This window comes from Hippocampus comes, unplaced genomic scaffold (assembly GCF_001891065.2).
Source record: "Hippocampus comes isolate QL1 unplaced genomic scaffold, H_comes_QL1_v1.1 scaffold252, whole genome shotgun sequence".
In the NCBI taxonomy this organism is placed as follows: Eukaryota; Metazoa; Chordata; class Actinopteri; order Syngnathiformes; family Syngnathidae; genus Hippocampus; species Hippocampus comes.
The window spans coordinates 454,265-467,577 of record NW_017805485.1 but is presented as its reverse complement, the minus strand read 5'-3'; the positions used below and the strand labels follow the sequence as shown (position 1 = coordinate 467,577).

Below are 13,313 nucleotides of genomic sequence, written 5' to 3'. Positions count from 1 at the left end.
TTCTTCATCCACTTGTCTGATAATAACGGCTGACTCTGGCGTGAGCTAAGATATTTATGGAGGTGGACTTTTTATAGACAATTCAGTGAGTAGTGTAGTGTGACTGATGTGATGTTTTTGATGACACTGTCCACTGGGAGTATGTGTTTACAGGTAAAATGACATCATAATTGTAATTGTATATGGTGCTGATAAATGTAATGATCGAAAAGTGTTGATAATAAAGATCCTGAAGGTCAAATAATAAAGATACGACACATATTAAGCAATATCTGATTAATTTACAATATGATACGCAATTTGACTAATATAAAGTCAAGATCATGAAGGTGTAATGGGAATCGAACCCGGTACCTCTGTATTGTGAGGTTGACGCGCTAACCACTCAACCAACAGGCCGCCCTCTCTTGAATAATACATTAAATACAAAAGAGACCATCCATCGATTTTCTATCCCACTTGTCCTCATTTGGTTGTCGGGATACACCCTGGAGTGGTTGTCAGCCAATCGCAGGGAAAATAAAGACATACAACAATTCTAAGTCACATTCACGTAGACAATTTAGAACCTTGATTGAACCTAATGTGCATTTTTTTCGGGATGTGGGAGGAAAAAAATTCCATGAAGAATGGGGAGATCATGCAAACTCCATGACATTCAAACCCCAAACTGTGGCGCAGACATGCGAACCACTTTGACAATGTATCCTTCCGGTTTCCTAGGCCAATTCATGTAGGTGGCCTTTGGAATATTTGTCATCTCACCAGGTAGTGAATGTACATCCTCCAAAGTAAGGGACAGTGGACGCCCATCTCGGATCCGACGGCGCTTTCGAACAGTCCACGGATACGGTTGCTGAGACCGTTCTCTGGCAGGACACTCAAGGCCGCGCTTTTGTCGCAGGATCTACGGTTGCCATAAATATTTGACACACAATGGGCAAAGAATGCATTGTTTCAAAAATTGTCATCATCAGCTGAGGAAAATTCAGCCCTTTTCCAGAATACGTTGGAAAGTGAAAGTAACACCGTGCGTGCTTCCGTTGATTTTTTTCCCCACTCCTACCTCTGTGCTGCGTCCACCAGTTGCTTCCTTTGTTGTTCAGCAACAATAGCAAAGAGCCGTGGCACAACACTATCGTTGTCCCTTGTTACGGAGTGAAAAAAGCAACGTGCTCGGCCAGCACTATGGTAACGGTTCTCCACCTGAAACAGGTCCCATGTGAAAGGAGAAAAAGCATGTGGGTGGAGCAATGTTTAGAATTTACCAAGTGAAATTAGCACAGTCTTACCTGTACATAGATGCTCCAGAGGGGGCCACTGCTTGGCCATCTCGAAATGGCAGAGGTGAGTGTGTCTCTCAGTGTCGCCAGTGGAAATGCACTGACGCTCATGTGGTACTTGAGCAATGACGCCTGCTGCACCGCCACCGTCTCACACTCGTAAGCGAACCTGCTAACTAACAGGTTGCTGCCAGAGTGGTCGGCATCAGCGCGAGAGTTCTGGTCAGACGTTATTGTGCGGTGGAGTTCGTCCATCCGCTCTCTGGCCTGGCTGTAGACTGCGCTTGCCGCCTTGATCCCCATGGTGAGGTACTGGAACAGAGCGTAGCAGCCTAGCAGCCCTTTCAATCCCAGCTTCTCTTCTCGGACATCCACGCGACCTTGGCGTGGAATAATGACATGACATCACTTATACAAAGTTAAACAATGCACTTTCTTCATACCGTCGATAATTTGACTGGTATTTCAGATTACAACTACAGTACCTACACCATTTATAGCTGACACAAAGAGACTTATTAATAATAATACATTTTATTGTTGTCCGCATGTTCTCCCCGCGCGTGCGTGGCCCTCCTCCCACATTCCAAAAACATGCATGTTAGGGGAGTTGAAAACGTTACATTATCTTTCGGTGTGAGTGTTTCTTTCTCTAATGTTCTCTGTGACTTAGTACTTGTTACCTCGGGACCTAACTATATATTCACCCTGAGTGAGCAGAGAAAGGTCCTCCAAGAGCAGGCCAGGATGACACAAGCCAGCAGATAGCACAGTGTCCACTGGAAGCCCGAGAAATGACAGGAAATGGAGGAGGAAGCGGAGCTGAAGCTCTGGCGAGGACAGGCAAATGAGAGAAGGGCCGATGTCATCGAACAGCACCTTCAGATTGAGAGACAGACCAGGAGTTAAAGATTGTCACGGTTGTAATTTCAGTGGTGCATATGATATGTTAGCGACAGACCTGGAATATTTGTCATCTCACCAGGTAGTGAATGTACATCCTCCAAAGTAAGGGACAGTGGACGCCCATCTCGGATCCGACGGCGCTTTCGAACAGTCCACGGATACGGTTGCTGAGACCGTTCTCTGGCAGGACACTCAAGGCCGCGCTTTTGTCGCAGGATCTACGGTTGCCATAAATATTTGACACACAATGGGCAAAGAATGCATTGTTTCAAAAATTGTCATCATCAGCTGAGGAAAATTCAGCCCTTTTCCAGAATACGTTGGAAAGTGAAAGTAACACCGTGCGTGCTTCCGTTGATTTTTTTCCCCACTCCTACCTCTGTGCTGCGTCCACCAGTTGCTTCCTTTGTTGTTCAGCAACAATAGCAAAGAGCCGTGGCACAACACTATCGTTGTCCCTTGTTACGGAGTGAAAAAAGCAACGTGCTCGGCCAGCACTATGGTAACGGTTCTCCACCTGAAACAGGTCCCATGTGAAAGGAGAAAAAGCATGTGGGTGGAGCAATGTTTAGAATTTACCAAGTGAAATTAGCACAGTCTTACCTGTACATAGATGCTCCAGAGGGGGCCACTGCTTGGCCATCTCGAAATGGCAGAGGTGAGTGTGTCTCTCAGTGTCGCCAGTGGAAATGCACTGACGCTCATGTGGTACTTGAGCAACGACGCCTGCTGCACCGCCACCGTCTCACACTCGTAAGCGAACCTGCTAACTAACAGGTTGCTGCCAGAGTGGTCGGCATCAGCGCGAGAGTTCTGGTCAGACGTTATTGTGCGGTGGAGTTCGTCCATCCGCTCTCTGGCCTGGCTGTAGACTGCGCTTGCCGCCTTGATCCCCATGGTGAGGTACTGGAACAAAGCGTAGCAGCCTAGCAGCCCTTTCAATCTCAGCTTCTCTTCTCGGACATCCACGTGACCTTGGCGTGGAATAATGACATGACATCACTTACACAAAGTTAAACAATGCACTTTCTTCATACCGTCGATAATTTGACTGGTATTTCAGATTACTACAACAGTACCTACACCATTTATAGCTGACACAAGGAGCTTTATTAATAATAATAATACTAATAATAATAATACATTTTGTTGTCGTCCGCATGTTCTCCCCGCGCTTGCGTGGCCTTCCTCCCACATTCCAAAAGCATGCATTTTAGGGGAGTTGAAAACGTTACATTATCTTTCGGTGTGAATGTTTCTTTCTCTAATGTTCTCTGTGACTGACCGAGTGTAGAATGTCCCCCACCTCTTGCCCAACGTCAGCTGGGATAGGCTCCAGCTCACCTGCAAGTCTCCAAGCCAGATGATATTGTAGGAAATGGTAAAATAGAATTACCTGTACTGGCATTGAAGACAAATAAAAGGTTAAATATAAGCGCCCTTTTTGGCAAGCAGGACATTGCTTCTCTTCTTATCTAGTGACTAGTTCATGACAAAGTGTTTCAAAAAAAAAACAAAAAAACAAGTGTAGACACAATTCATTGTGCTAGGTGTGGAAAAGTCATCATTTTTTGAGAAAGGATTGTATTTGGATTGAGTTTTACGTGTTACATACAGTCCAATCCAAAAGTATTGGAACGGACTTTAGTTGTTGGGATTTAAGCATCGGCTACTCTTGGCAGTAGCCAATTACAGAGTAGAGCAGCAACCAGCCTACACACGGAGGAAGTCTTCTCTCAGAAGCATGACATCTGCTCTCCCAACTGCTCTCGCGATCCTCCCTCCCATCCCGTGAGTTGCAGAATGCACAACACACATATCCTAAACTTTTCACACCCAAACACTCATTTTCACCACTTGCACATTTAGTAAACTAAAACACTGCAACTAAAAAAATTCTTGTCAGTTCTTGTCTTGGGGCAGACTCGGTGCCAAAACAACCACTGCTCCCAAACTCCGGTGGCTCAAAGAAAGTGGGTTTGTGTTTACTCTGTAGGGGTGGTTTGGGGTGGCTCCTCACTTTGTGATGTAGAAAAGTGAGGACCCAGTCCTGCTTGCCAAATAGGAAGCATATACTTGGGGTTTTGTTCATCTTCTATGGTAGGAATTGTATCCGACCATTTTCTTTAGCTTCATTGGGGTAGCGGAGTTGCGGGTGAGCTGTAGCCTTTTGCAACTGACTTTGGGCAAGAGGCAGGATACATACTGGACTGGTCAGTCACAGCCAGAATATATAGACAGACCAACATTCACGTCTGTTCCAATGCTTTTGCTCACAAATGTGCTCTGCCCTGAGTTGTTTAAAACGTCTAGATCAGAGGTTCTTAACCTTTTTAGAGGTACTGAACTCAACCAGTTCATAAGCACATTCACTGAACCCTTCATTAGTGAAAAATAAATATATTTTTTTACAAATTCAAGATACAAAAAAACCCCGCATTTATTAAAAACAGAAAAAAAGTAAATAACATTTCAAGAGATAAGTATACTTTTTTTTTTTTAAATTGCATAACAGTCACACGTTGACTATGAAGTGAACTAAATTTCCCACAGCACTGATTGGACAAGCAATGTAATGTGATCAGGACACGTTGACTATGAAGTGAACTAAATTTCCCACAGAACTGACTGGACAAGCAATGTAATGTGATCATCTAGAGCCAGTAATGGCCAAGTGGGTGTGTCATCACTAATTGACATGTTGAGTCGCGTGTGTCTTACCCTCCATGGCAGAGGCTCCGTCGAACCCCTGAGACCGATTCACCAAACCCCTAGTGTTCGATCGAACTTGGTCTAGATGTAATGTAAATACTGCACCATGAAATAAAAGCTGGGATCTTGAACATTTGTCTCATTTTCATCTTTTGATCTGAAACCCAAATGTCTTCCGTATACAACAAAACCAAATGAATTGCCCATGCCGTTCCTATACCATTTTTGGAGGGGACTGTAAAAGTATACAGAGAGAAATCCTCAATATCCAATATGGTCCTGTTAAAAAAAACGGCCATTATCTTTTGGAATTTTCTGTGGGTGCTTACTTTTTTTGTCGGCTTGAGGATTGCAGAGATCTTGATTTAATGCAGACAAAGCGGCAGTCAGAGCTTGTTCGTAAGACCTCCTGGCCTTCAGGATGGCAACCGGGGAGACGGGCTGTGATAACGAAGAAGGCGACAAGGCGTGCCCCTCTGTCAGTGTGGTGAGCACACAAACGGCGGTAGATGCACCTCTGTCGGTGGGAACCCCTCCTGGCCCACTTTCTCCATCCTCCACCTCGAGTTGAGCCCACAGCAGACAAAGCTCACAAAGGGAGGGGTGACACAGCCCCTTGGCCCCACCCAATGCCGTGGCTGCAGAAAACACTTTCCGAGCCTCTTCGACGTTACCGAGCATCCACTCTAATTGGGCGAATTCTCGCCACATTGCCAAGGATGAGCGGTTTTCGGCTTCTTTGAGCAGTGATTTGGCAATCCGCTTGCTGATTTTGCTCTGAGAGCGTAAACGTTTTTTGTTGCCGTGCAGGCAACGAAACACCTGGAACAAATATAGAGCGATGAAATGATTATTTAATTGAATTCTCGAAAGGTTCACCAAGTAAAAGTCCCCACCTTGAGTTTCTCATACTGCATCCGGCTGAGCGACAGGACAGCTCGTTGTTCAGATGGAAGAACAGGTTGGAGCATATTGAACATCGCGTTGACAAACTTCTCGCCCTGCTTTCCAAGTCCTACCCATTTCCTGGTTCCTTGGAGTGTGGTCATGTGACCCACAGAGTTCATCCCGGGGCGTGGCAGGTTGTGGGAAGTCAGAGCTCGTCGGGAGTCGCTACCTAAAATGAATTAGTGGCACAGGGTTGAATTCATTTGTCCTTCATCCTCTTATGTTGGAACACACGTTCAAAACAATTGAATTAAACTTCCTTTGTGATGCAGTGTCTCTGCAAAGTGTTCACAGCGCTTCACTTTTCTCATGTTTTATGTTCAAGCCTTATTCCAAAGCGGAAAAAAAAGATGTTCCTCAAAATTCTACACACAATAATCCATAATGACAATAGATTTTTTTTAATGTTTGCAAATGTATTAAAAATAAAAAAAAAAGAAATAAATCACATGCACATTCAGTATTCACAGTCTTTGCCACAAAGCTCAAAATTGAGCTGAGGTGTATCGCGTTTCCACTGATCATCCTTGAGCGGTTCTGACAGCGTAACTGAAATCAACCTTTGCTAAATCCATTTCATCGGACACTATTTGGGGCAGGTCAAAGGAGTGGCATCTTTTCCCCAAAAATTTGAGGCTGTAATTACTGCCAAAGGTGCATCAACAAAGGATGGCTCAAAGGATGTGAAAACATTGCTTTTTGTTTTCAATAAATAAGCAACCCCCCTCCGCCCCCCAAACTAATTTAATTTTGGGATGAGGCTGTAACATAAAATGTTGAAAACGTGCAATCCTGTGAATACTAAATGGCCAATGATATAAAGTATTTCAATTTATGAAACCTTTTGAATAAAAGTAAAAACACTGAACACTTTTTTTTCTTCTAATTTATAGTTGTAGTACTTGTTACCTCGGGACCTAAGGCGAATTCTCGCCACATTGCCAAGGATGAGCGGTTTTCGGCTTCTTTGAGCAGTGATTTGGCAATCCGCTTGCTGATTTTGCTCTGAGAGCGTAAACGTTTTTTGTTGCCGTGCAGGCAACGAAACACCTGGAACAAATATAGAGCGATGAAATGATTATTTAATTGAATTCTCGAAAGGTTCACCAAGTAAAAGTCCCCACCTTGAGTTTCTCATACTGCATCCGGCTGAGCGACAGGACAGCTCGTTGTTCAGACGGAAGAACAGGCTGGAGCATATTGAACATCGCGTTGACAAACTTCTCGCCCTGCTTTCCAAGTCCTACCCATTTCCTGGTTCCTTGGAGTGTGGTCATGTGACCCACAGAGTTCATCCCGGGGCGTGGCAGGTTGTGGGAAGTCAGAGCTCGTCGGGAGTCGCTACCTAAAATGAATTAGTGGCACAGGGTTGAATTCATTTGTCCTTCATCCTCTTATGTTGGAACACACGTTCAAAACAATTGAATTAAACTTCCTTTGTGATGCAGTGTCTCCGCAAAGTGTTCACAGCGCTTCACTTTTCTCATGTTTTATGTTCAAGCCTTATTCCAAAGCGGAAAAAAAAAGATTTATGTTCCTCAAAATTCTACACACAATAATCCATAATGACAATAGATTTTTTTTTAATGTTTGCAAATGTATTAAAAATAAAAAAAACTAATAAATCACATGCACATTAAGTATTCACAGTCTTTGCCACATAGCTCAAAATTGAGCTGAGGTGTATCGCGTTTCCACTGATCATCCTTGAGCGGTTCTGACAGCGTAACTGAAATCAACCTTTGCTAAATCCATTTCATCGGACACTATTTGGGGCAGGTCAAAGGAGTGGCATCTTTTCCCCAAAAATTTGAGGCTGTAATTACTGCCAAAGGTGCATCAACAAAGGATTGCTCAAAGGATGTGAAAAGATTGTTTTTTGTTTTCAATAAATAAGCAACTCCTCTCCGCCCCCAAACTAATTCAATTTTGGGATGAGGTTGCAACATAAAATGTGGAAAACGTGCAATTCTGTGAATACTAAATGGGCAATGATACACAGTATTTCAATTTGTGAAACCTATTGAATAAAAGCTAAAACACTGAACACTTCTTATTTTCAAATTTATTGTTGTAGTACTTGTTACTTCGGGACCTAACTATATATTCACCCTGAGTGAGCAGAGAAAGGTCCTCCAAGAGCAGTCCAGGATGACACAAGCCAGCAGATAGCACAGTGTCCACTGGAAGCCCGAGAAATGACAGGAAATGGAGGAGGAAGCGGAGCTGAAGCTCTGGCGAGGACAGGCAAATGAGAGAAGGGCCGATGTCATCGAACAGCACCTTCAGATTGAGAGACAGACCAGGAGTTAAAAATTGTCACGGTTGTAATTTCAGTGGTGCATATTATAATATGTTAGCGACAGACTGAATACAGTAATTCAGCTTACCTGTCTCTCTGGGTCCTCACAGTCATCTTCTGATTGGCCCTTGGCTTTTTCAGGTCTCCAAGGCAACCAATGCGCAGCTTCGCGAGATGACTCTACATCCAGCCACACGGTCCACCGTGGCTGGCTGCGGTCCTTCACCTCCTCCTCTTCCTCCTCCTCCTCCTCGTCTTCCACTGTGATGTGAAATTTGTAGCCAGTGGGAAAGGGGGGGGGGGGGGGGGGGTTTCAAATTCCACCAAAATAGAAAAAGAAAAGTCCTGAGTAAAATGGGTGTATTTTGTGGAATGGCATATGTCTGAAGTATTTATTTGGAAAAGCAAACAACAAGAGCACTGCAAAAGACCAGTAGTGTTGTGTATTATGCCGCCAGTGCGCCAATTCTTAACCAGTGAGATCGGACTCACTCTTGGCTGGTACGAGTGACACCACCGTTACACACAGATTGTTTGTATTATTAATTCCAGCATGCTAAACTGCGCTATATTTATCTCAAGACGCTTGTCCATTCCATGGGCTGTTCTGCTTTGGCTCCAGACCAGAGTTGTCAAGTTGCAGTTCCATTTCCAGGGAAGGTGCTTATTCAACATACCATCCACCCATCCATCCATTTTCTGATCCACGTTATCCTCACAAGCGTCGCAGGGGTGCTGGAGCCTATCACAGCTTTCTTCGGGCAGTAGACGAGGGACACCCTGAACTGGTTGCCCGTCAATTGCAGGGCACACGTAGACGAACAACCATTCACGCTCACAATGACACTTAGGGACAATTTAGAATGTTCCATGAACCTGCCATGTGTGTTTTGGAATCTGGGAGGAAACCAGAGTACCCGGAGAAAACCCACGCAGGGCAGGCACAGAGAGAATATGTAAACTCCACACAGGACGGCCGGAGCCGGAATCGAACCCTGCACCTCTGCAATTCGCTCACCATGCCGCCGCCGTCAAATATCCAGTACCTAAGTCGGCTTGCCATTAAATGCATGTATACTGTTGCCAACTTGTTGCACTCGCTCTAAAGTAAATGGCACCTCAAAATAGCATGGAAACCTAAAAATGTATATAATTCCTCATAGGTTGATGTACAATGTGCTTTATTTGTGCGTTTACCTGTTGTTTGGTGGAAAGTTGTCGTACACTGTCAGGCTTGAAGAACGTAAAGTCAATCATCGCTTGAAAGAGAGAGAGTGCCTTCTCTGAGTGTCCGGACTGACGGAGGAAATGACACTGCTTGGTGAAGATATCTGAAGGATGACAAAGGATCATACATCAATTACTTCCAATGAACAGAGAAGCACTCATGATTGCATCACCAGCAAATCTCATGCTGGCCGGCCATTTACTAGGTGAGCCTGTTTAAGACGCCGGGCCTCATTCACAAACTGTGCCTATGCAGAAATCTGTGATTCATCAATCTCTTTGTACTTGAATTTGTGTATGTTCTGCAAAAAAACATTTAAAAATAAAAATTAGAACCATCTCAGACCATGTGTACGCACAAATAATGATGCCTCAGCCTTAAAAAAAAAAAAGGCAAGCACACAGCTTTTTACACAAGATGCACAAGTATTGAAACTGCAATCATTTATGAAATCAATAATCACAATTTTAACAATAATACCTTAAAACTGCCCTTTACAAATGACTTGATTAATGTTCTATATTATCGTGAAGGACACTTCTGATTACCTTCACCTCACCCCCATGCTGTTCAAGCGCATTTATGTGCCAATGTATTGTATGCACCGTTTTTCCGCTACGAGCAGATTGTGCGTGTTTGCCTTGATCTCACACTTGGAAATGCATTTATTAGCAAATGAGGCCCAATGAGAGCCTTGTAAATCGTGCAACCAGGAGTTCATACGCCATAGTATACTGCATGTATGTGACATATGGACACACCAACTGATACCACCAGGCTCCATGTCAACAACTTGATCGAGCAATCACATACTGTAACTTTCGCTTATGAAAAGATAACACCGTTACTCTAATCTGCTCATCCCCCCTCAAAAAAAAAAATAAAAAAACACTGCCTGCTTACATTGCGCAAAGTCACCACTGGCTATTGTAACCATGAGGCTATTGTTTAATTTCACACTTGATGGAAGGCAAAGCATTCCAGAGGCCCAACTATTTTTTTTTAAATTTTTATTTAGGAAGCCATGTAGTAATCCTCTACCAGAGGGTCGTGAGTAGCGCTCCAAGCATGTTACCTAGCATATCCTCTTCAATCCCTGGCAGGGCTGGGTGGGACACCATGCTGCCATCCCGGACAGCACTAAGCATGCTGAGACACTTCCCATAAGCAGAGTTCACTTTTGACACACTGAAGTTGCTGAAGTAGCTCTGGGTGAAAAGAAGATACTCCCTCCACAGAGGGCCACTATTTGGGTGGAGAAAGACCTAAAACAAAACATTAAAAAAAAGGAGTTTGCCTCATTTATTAATACTGTATGTTCTCAGGTGAAAAACACTGAATAATATTGCAAGGCAAGGACAATCAACGAACCAGTTTCTTCCACTCTTTAGCCAGAGCTGATGGTTCCCAAAGCTCTTGGCAGATCCTGAGCCTCTCCCGCTGCAGAGCCACACAGCCGGGGTTAGTTGCCACGGCACGCTCGGCAATGCTGAGCTTTTTCTCCAGCACGGCTTTATAAGAAGACTTGCGACGCTCCAATAACTCTTTGCCCTGTTGCTCTTCCTCACCTCCGAATACTGCGGCACTCAACTCATCCTACAACATAACAGACAAGATATGGTTTGTAATTTAATGTTTCATGGCTGTGATCTGATCAAAGGTTTAATTAGTTAGGAGATCAAACATATCAATACGGGAGTTGTCAGAACTCGGGGCTTAAATCAGGGATGTCAAACTCGTTTTTGTCAACGGCCACTTTGTTGTTCAGGCTTCCCTCAGAGGACTGTTATGACGGTGAAACCAAATAAATGTCTAATTAATTATTACATTTACCAAAAAAAAAAAAAACGATTACTAATTTTAAAATTAGAAGTCAAGGATTGCTTGTTCAATTATTGTTCAGGTGACTGTAAAGAGGGAGTAACCAAAAAATTTTGGATGTCACATTTTTTTTTGTACCAGAGTCCAAGTCATTTGAGTATTTTCCGATATTAATTCCTGATCAGTACCTCTCCAATTCAATGCAATGCAATGCAGATCATATCCAAATTTTCTCAATTATCTTCCCTTCTTATTTTATTTTGAATAAAGGTATCCCAAGATGATACCTTTGTATATGACTGCGAATCAGCAGCGGTTCAAATCAAATAAAGAACTGAAATATTTTATTCTTGATTTAAGAAATTCAGAAAATTTTAAAAAATCGAACCTTTTTTCGCCAATGCCAAGTAGCTGGAAATAACATGCTCGGCCCAGATTTCCAATCACATCGATTGGCTCGGGACAACCCTAAAAATGTATTATTGTGAAATTTCAACTTTATTTATGATACAATACAATTTGAAATTTTGGCACAGAATTTTAGAGGGAATCATAAAATTTGACACGCATGATTTGCTTTTGCAGGCCACATAAAATGATGTGGCGGGCCAGATCTTAACTCCGAGCCTTGAGTTTGACCCCTGTGACTCAAATGCTGTGTTGTTGTATGTTTGTGCTTACAAACAGTAGTGAAAGAAGTATAAAGAGGTCAATAAGAGTCTAAATGTTCTTCAAGTGCATAAACGTAGGAGGCCAAACAACGAAAGGGGATCGATGCAAAATAGTAATTTGAAAGATGTCTGGTTGAAATGAAACTTGACAAAAATGCTCACACGACATGTCATTCCACCCTGGATGAAGAACAGTGTCAAAGAATCATTATAAATTTTAGATATTATCAAAGATGAGATTCATGCTCATCATCAGAACATGCGAACCTCTGACCCCAACGGCAGCATCAGACCAGACAAAAACAATCTGTTTGTTCAAAAGGTGAGTCTTCCTACTTGATATCTAATGAATTTCAGCCAGAGCTGGGTGTCCTCGGGTTGCTCTCTCAATTTCCTGTTGAACTCTTCAGTCTGACCGGTCAAAAGTTGAGCTTCTTGTCCTGTCTCCGAGTTGTGATTGTCGTGATGATCTGTCGGGTCCTGCTTTCCCTTCCCCTGCAGCCAGAGGGCAGTGGTGGAGTCGTACACGCCAAGCGGATTCACTGATGAGATCTGCGCTCTGCCACCTGTTGCAGTACGTTGAAACCCATCATAGGAGAGATGATGAGAATGTAGTCAGAATGGTCCAGGTAGACTCAAAACAAAAAACCCAAACAAAACAACCAATGCAGTAGGTTTACCCAGTCTTGGAAAACATGTTGCGGGACTGTCCTAGCCTTGTTGAGAAACTGATCTCGCGATGGGTTTATTCGCTGTTCTAAGACATTTGTGATCTTCCACAATGAGATTATTTGACACTAATAGAACAGGTTTTTTCCCATTAATTGTTGCCTATAATCTGCTAAATATTGCCTTTAGTGAGATTAGGCAATTCGTGTCGGGGAATAGTTGAGGGCACCTTTCTAACATGTTACTGGGAAGCCACATGAAATCACGCACAATAACAGGAACGCAATGGCCATTTTAAAGGTTTGACCGTAAAGTGGAACCTTGAAGGTTGACCATAATCCAACTATCGTTTTTTTTTTTATAATGCATTTTCACCATCACATGATAGAACGAAGTGGTTCCACGGTCCAACAGTCACCACCATAAAATCTATATTAACTGTACAGGATATGTGTAGAAATTGCACAATATAAGATCAAATGTTCTTATTCTTACTGTCCAACAACTGAATATCAGTGACAGACCGCTGTTAAAATGTAATATAAAAACAATAAAAGTTCACAATCCCAACTTTGATAATGACCAGGGATTGATATTAACAGTGGCCACTATGTGACTATGTGTTGAGTCACTCAATGATCTCTGACGATGGCCCAAACGGGCCATAACAAATTCTATGAATGAATACGATGAAATCAACACATTATTGTAAGACAGAACAGAATTTCATGTCATCATTAGAAGTTATTTATTTATATTTATATATATATATA

At 43.0% G+C, this 13,313-nt stretch overlaps 1 protein-coding gene across 1 annotated transcript in view; it reads right to left on the bottom strand.

The window, feature by feature from the left end:
* The window catches only part of nrde2 (NRDE-2, necessary for RNA interference, domain containing), an 18,593-nt gene that overhangs the window by 2,464 nt on the left and 2,816 nt on the right, over positions 1–13,313 (bottom strand). Inside the window, exons 6-22 of the mRNA XM_019876096.1 lie at positions 12,208–12,437; positions 10,751–10,975; positions 10,455–10,644; positions 9,297–9,482; positions 8,240–8,412; positions 7,961–8,132; positions 6,974–7,194; positions 6,752–6,899; positions 5,798–6,018; positions 5,231–5,723; positions 2,793–3,163; positions 2,567–2,706; positions 2,266–2,407; positions 1,991–2,162; positions 1,293–1,663; positions 1,067–1,206; positions 766–907 (exon numbers count right to left, since the gene is read on the bottom strand). Of these exons, the coding sequence (XP_019731655.1) occupies positions 766–907; positions 1,067–1,206; positions 1,293–1,663; positions 1,991–2,162; positions 2,266–2,407; positions 2,567–2,706; positions 2,793–3,163; positions 5,231–5,723; positions 5,798–6,018; positions 6,752–6,899; positions 6,974–7,194; positions 7,961–8,132; positions 8,240–8,412; positions 9,297–9,482; positions 10,455–10,644; positions 10,751–10,975; positions 12,208–12,437 (3,737 nt within the window). The remainder of the gene's footprint in view (positions 1–765; positions 908–1,066; positions 1,207–1,292; positions 1,664–1,990; positions 2,163–2,265; positions 2,408–2,566; positions 2,707–2,792; positions 3,164–5,230; positions 5,724–5,797; positions 6,019–6,751; positions 6,900–6,973; positions 7,195–7,960; positions 8,133–8,239; positions 8,413–9,296; positions 9,483–10,454; positions 10,645–10,750; positions 10,976–12,207; positions 12,438–13,313) is intronic.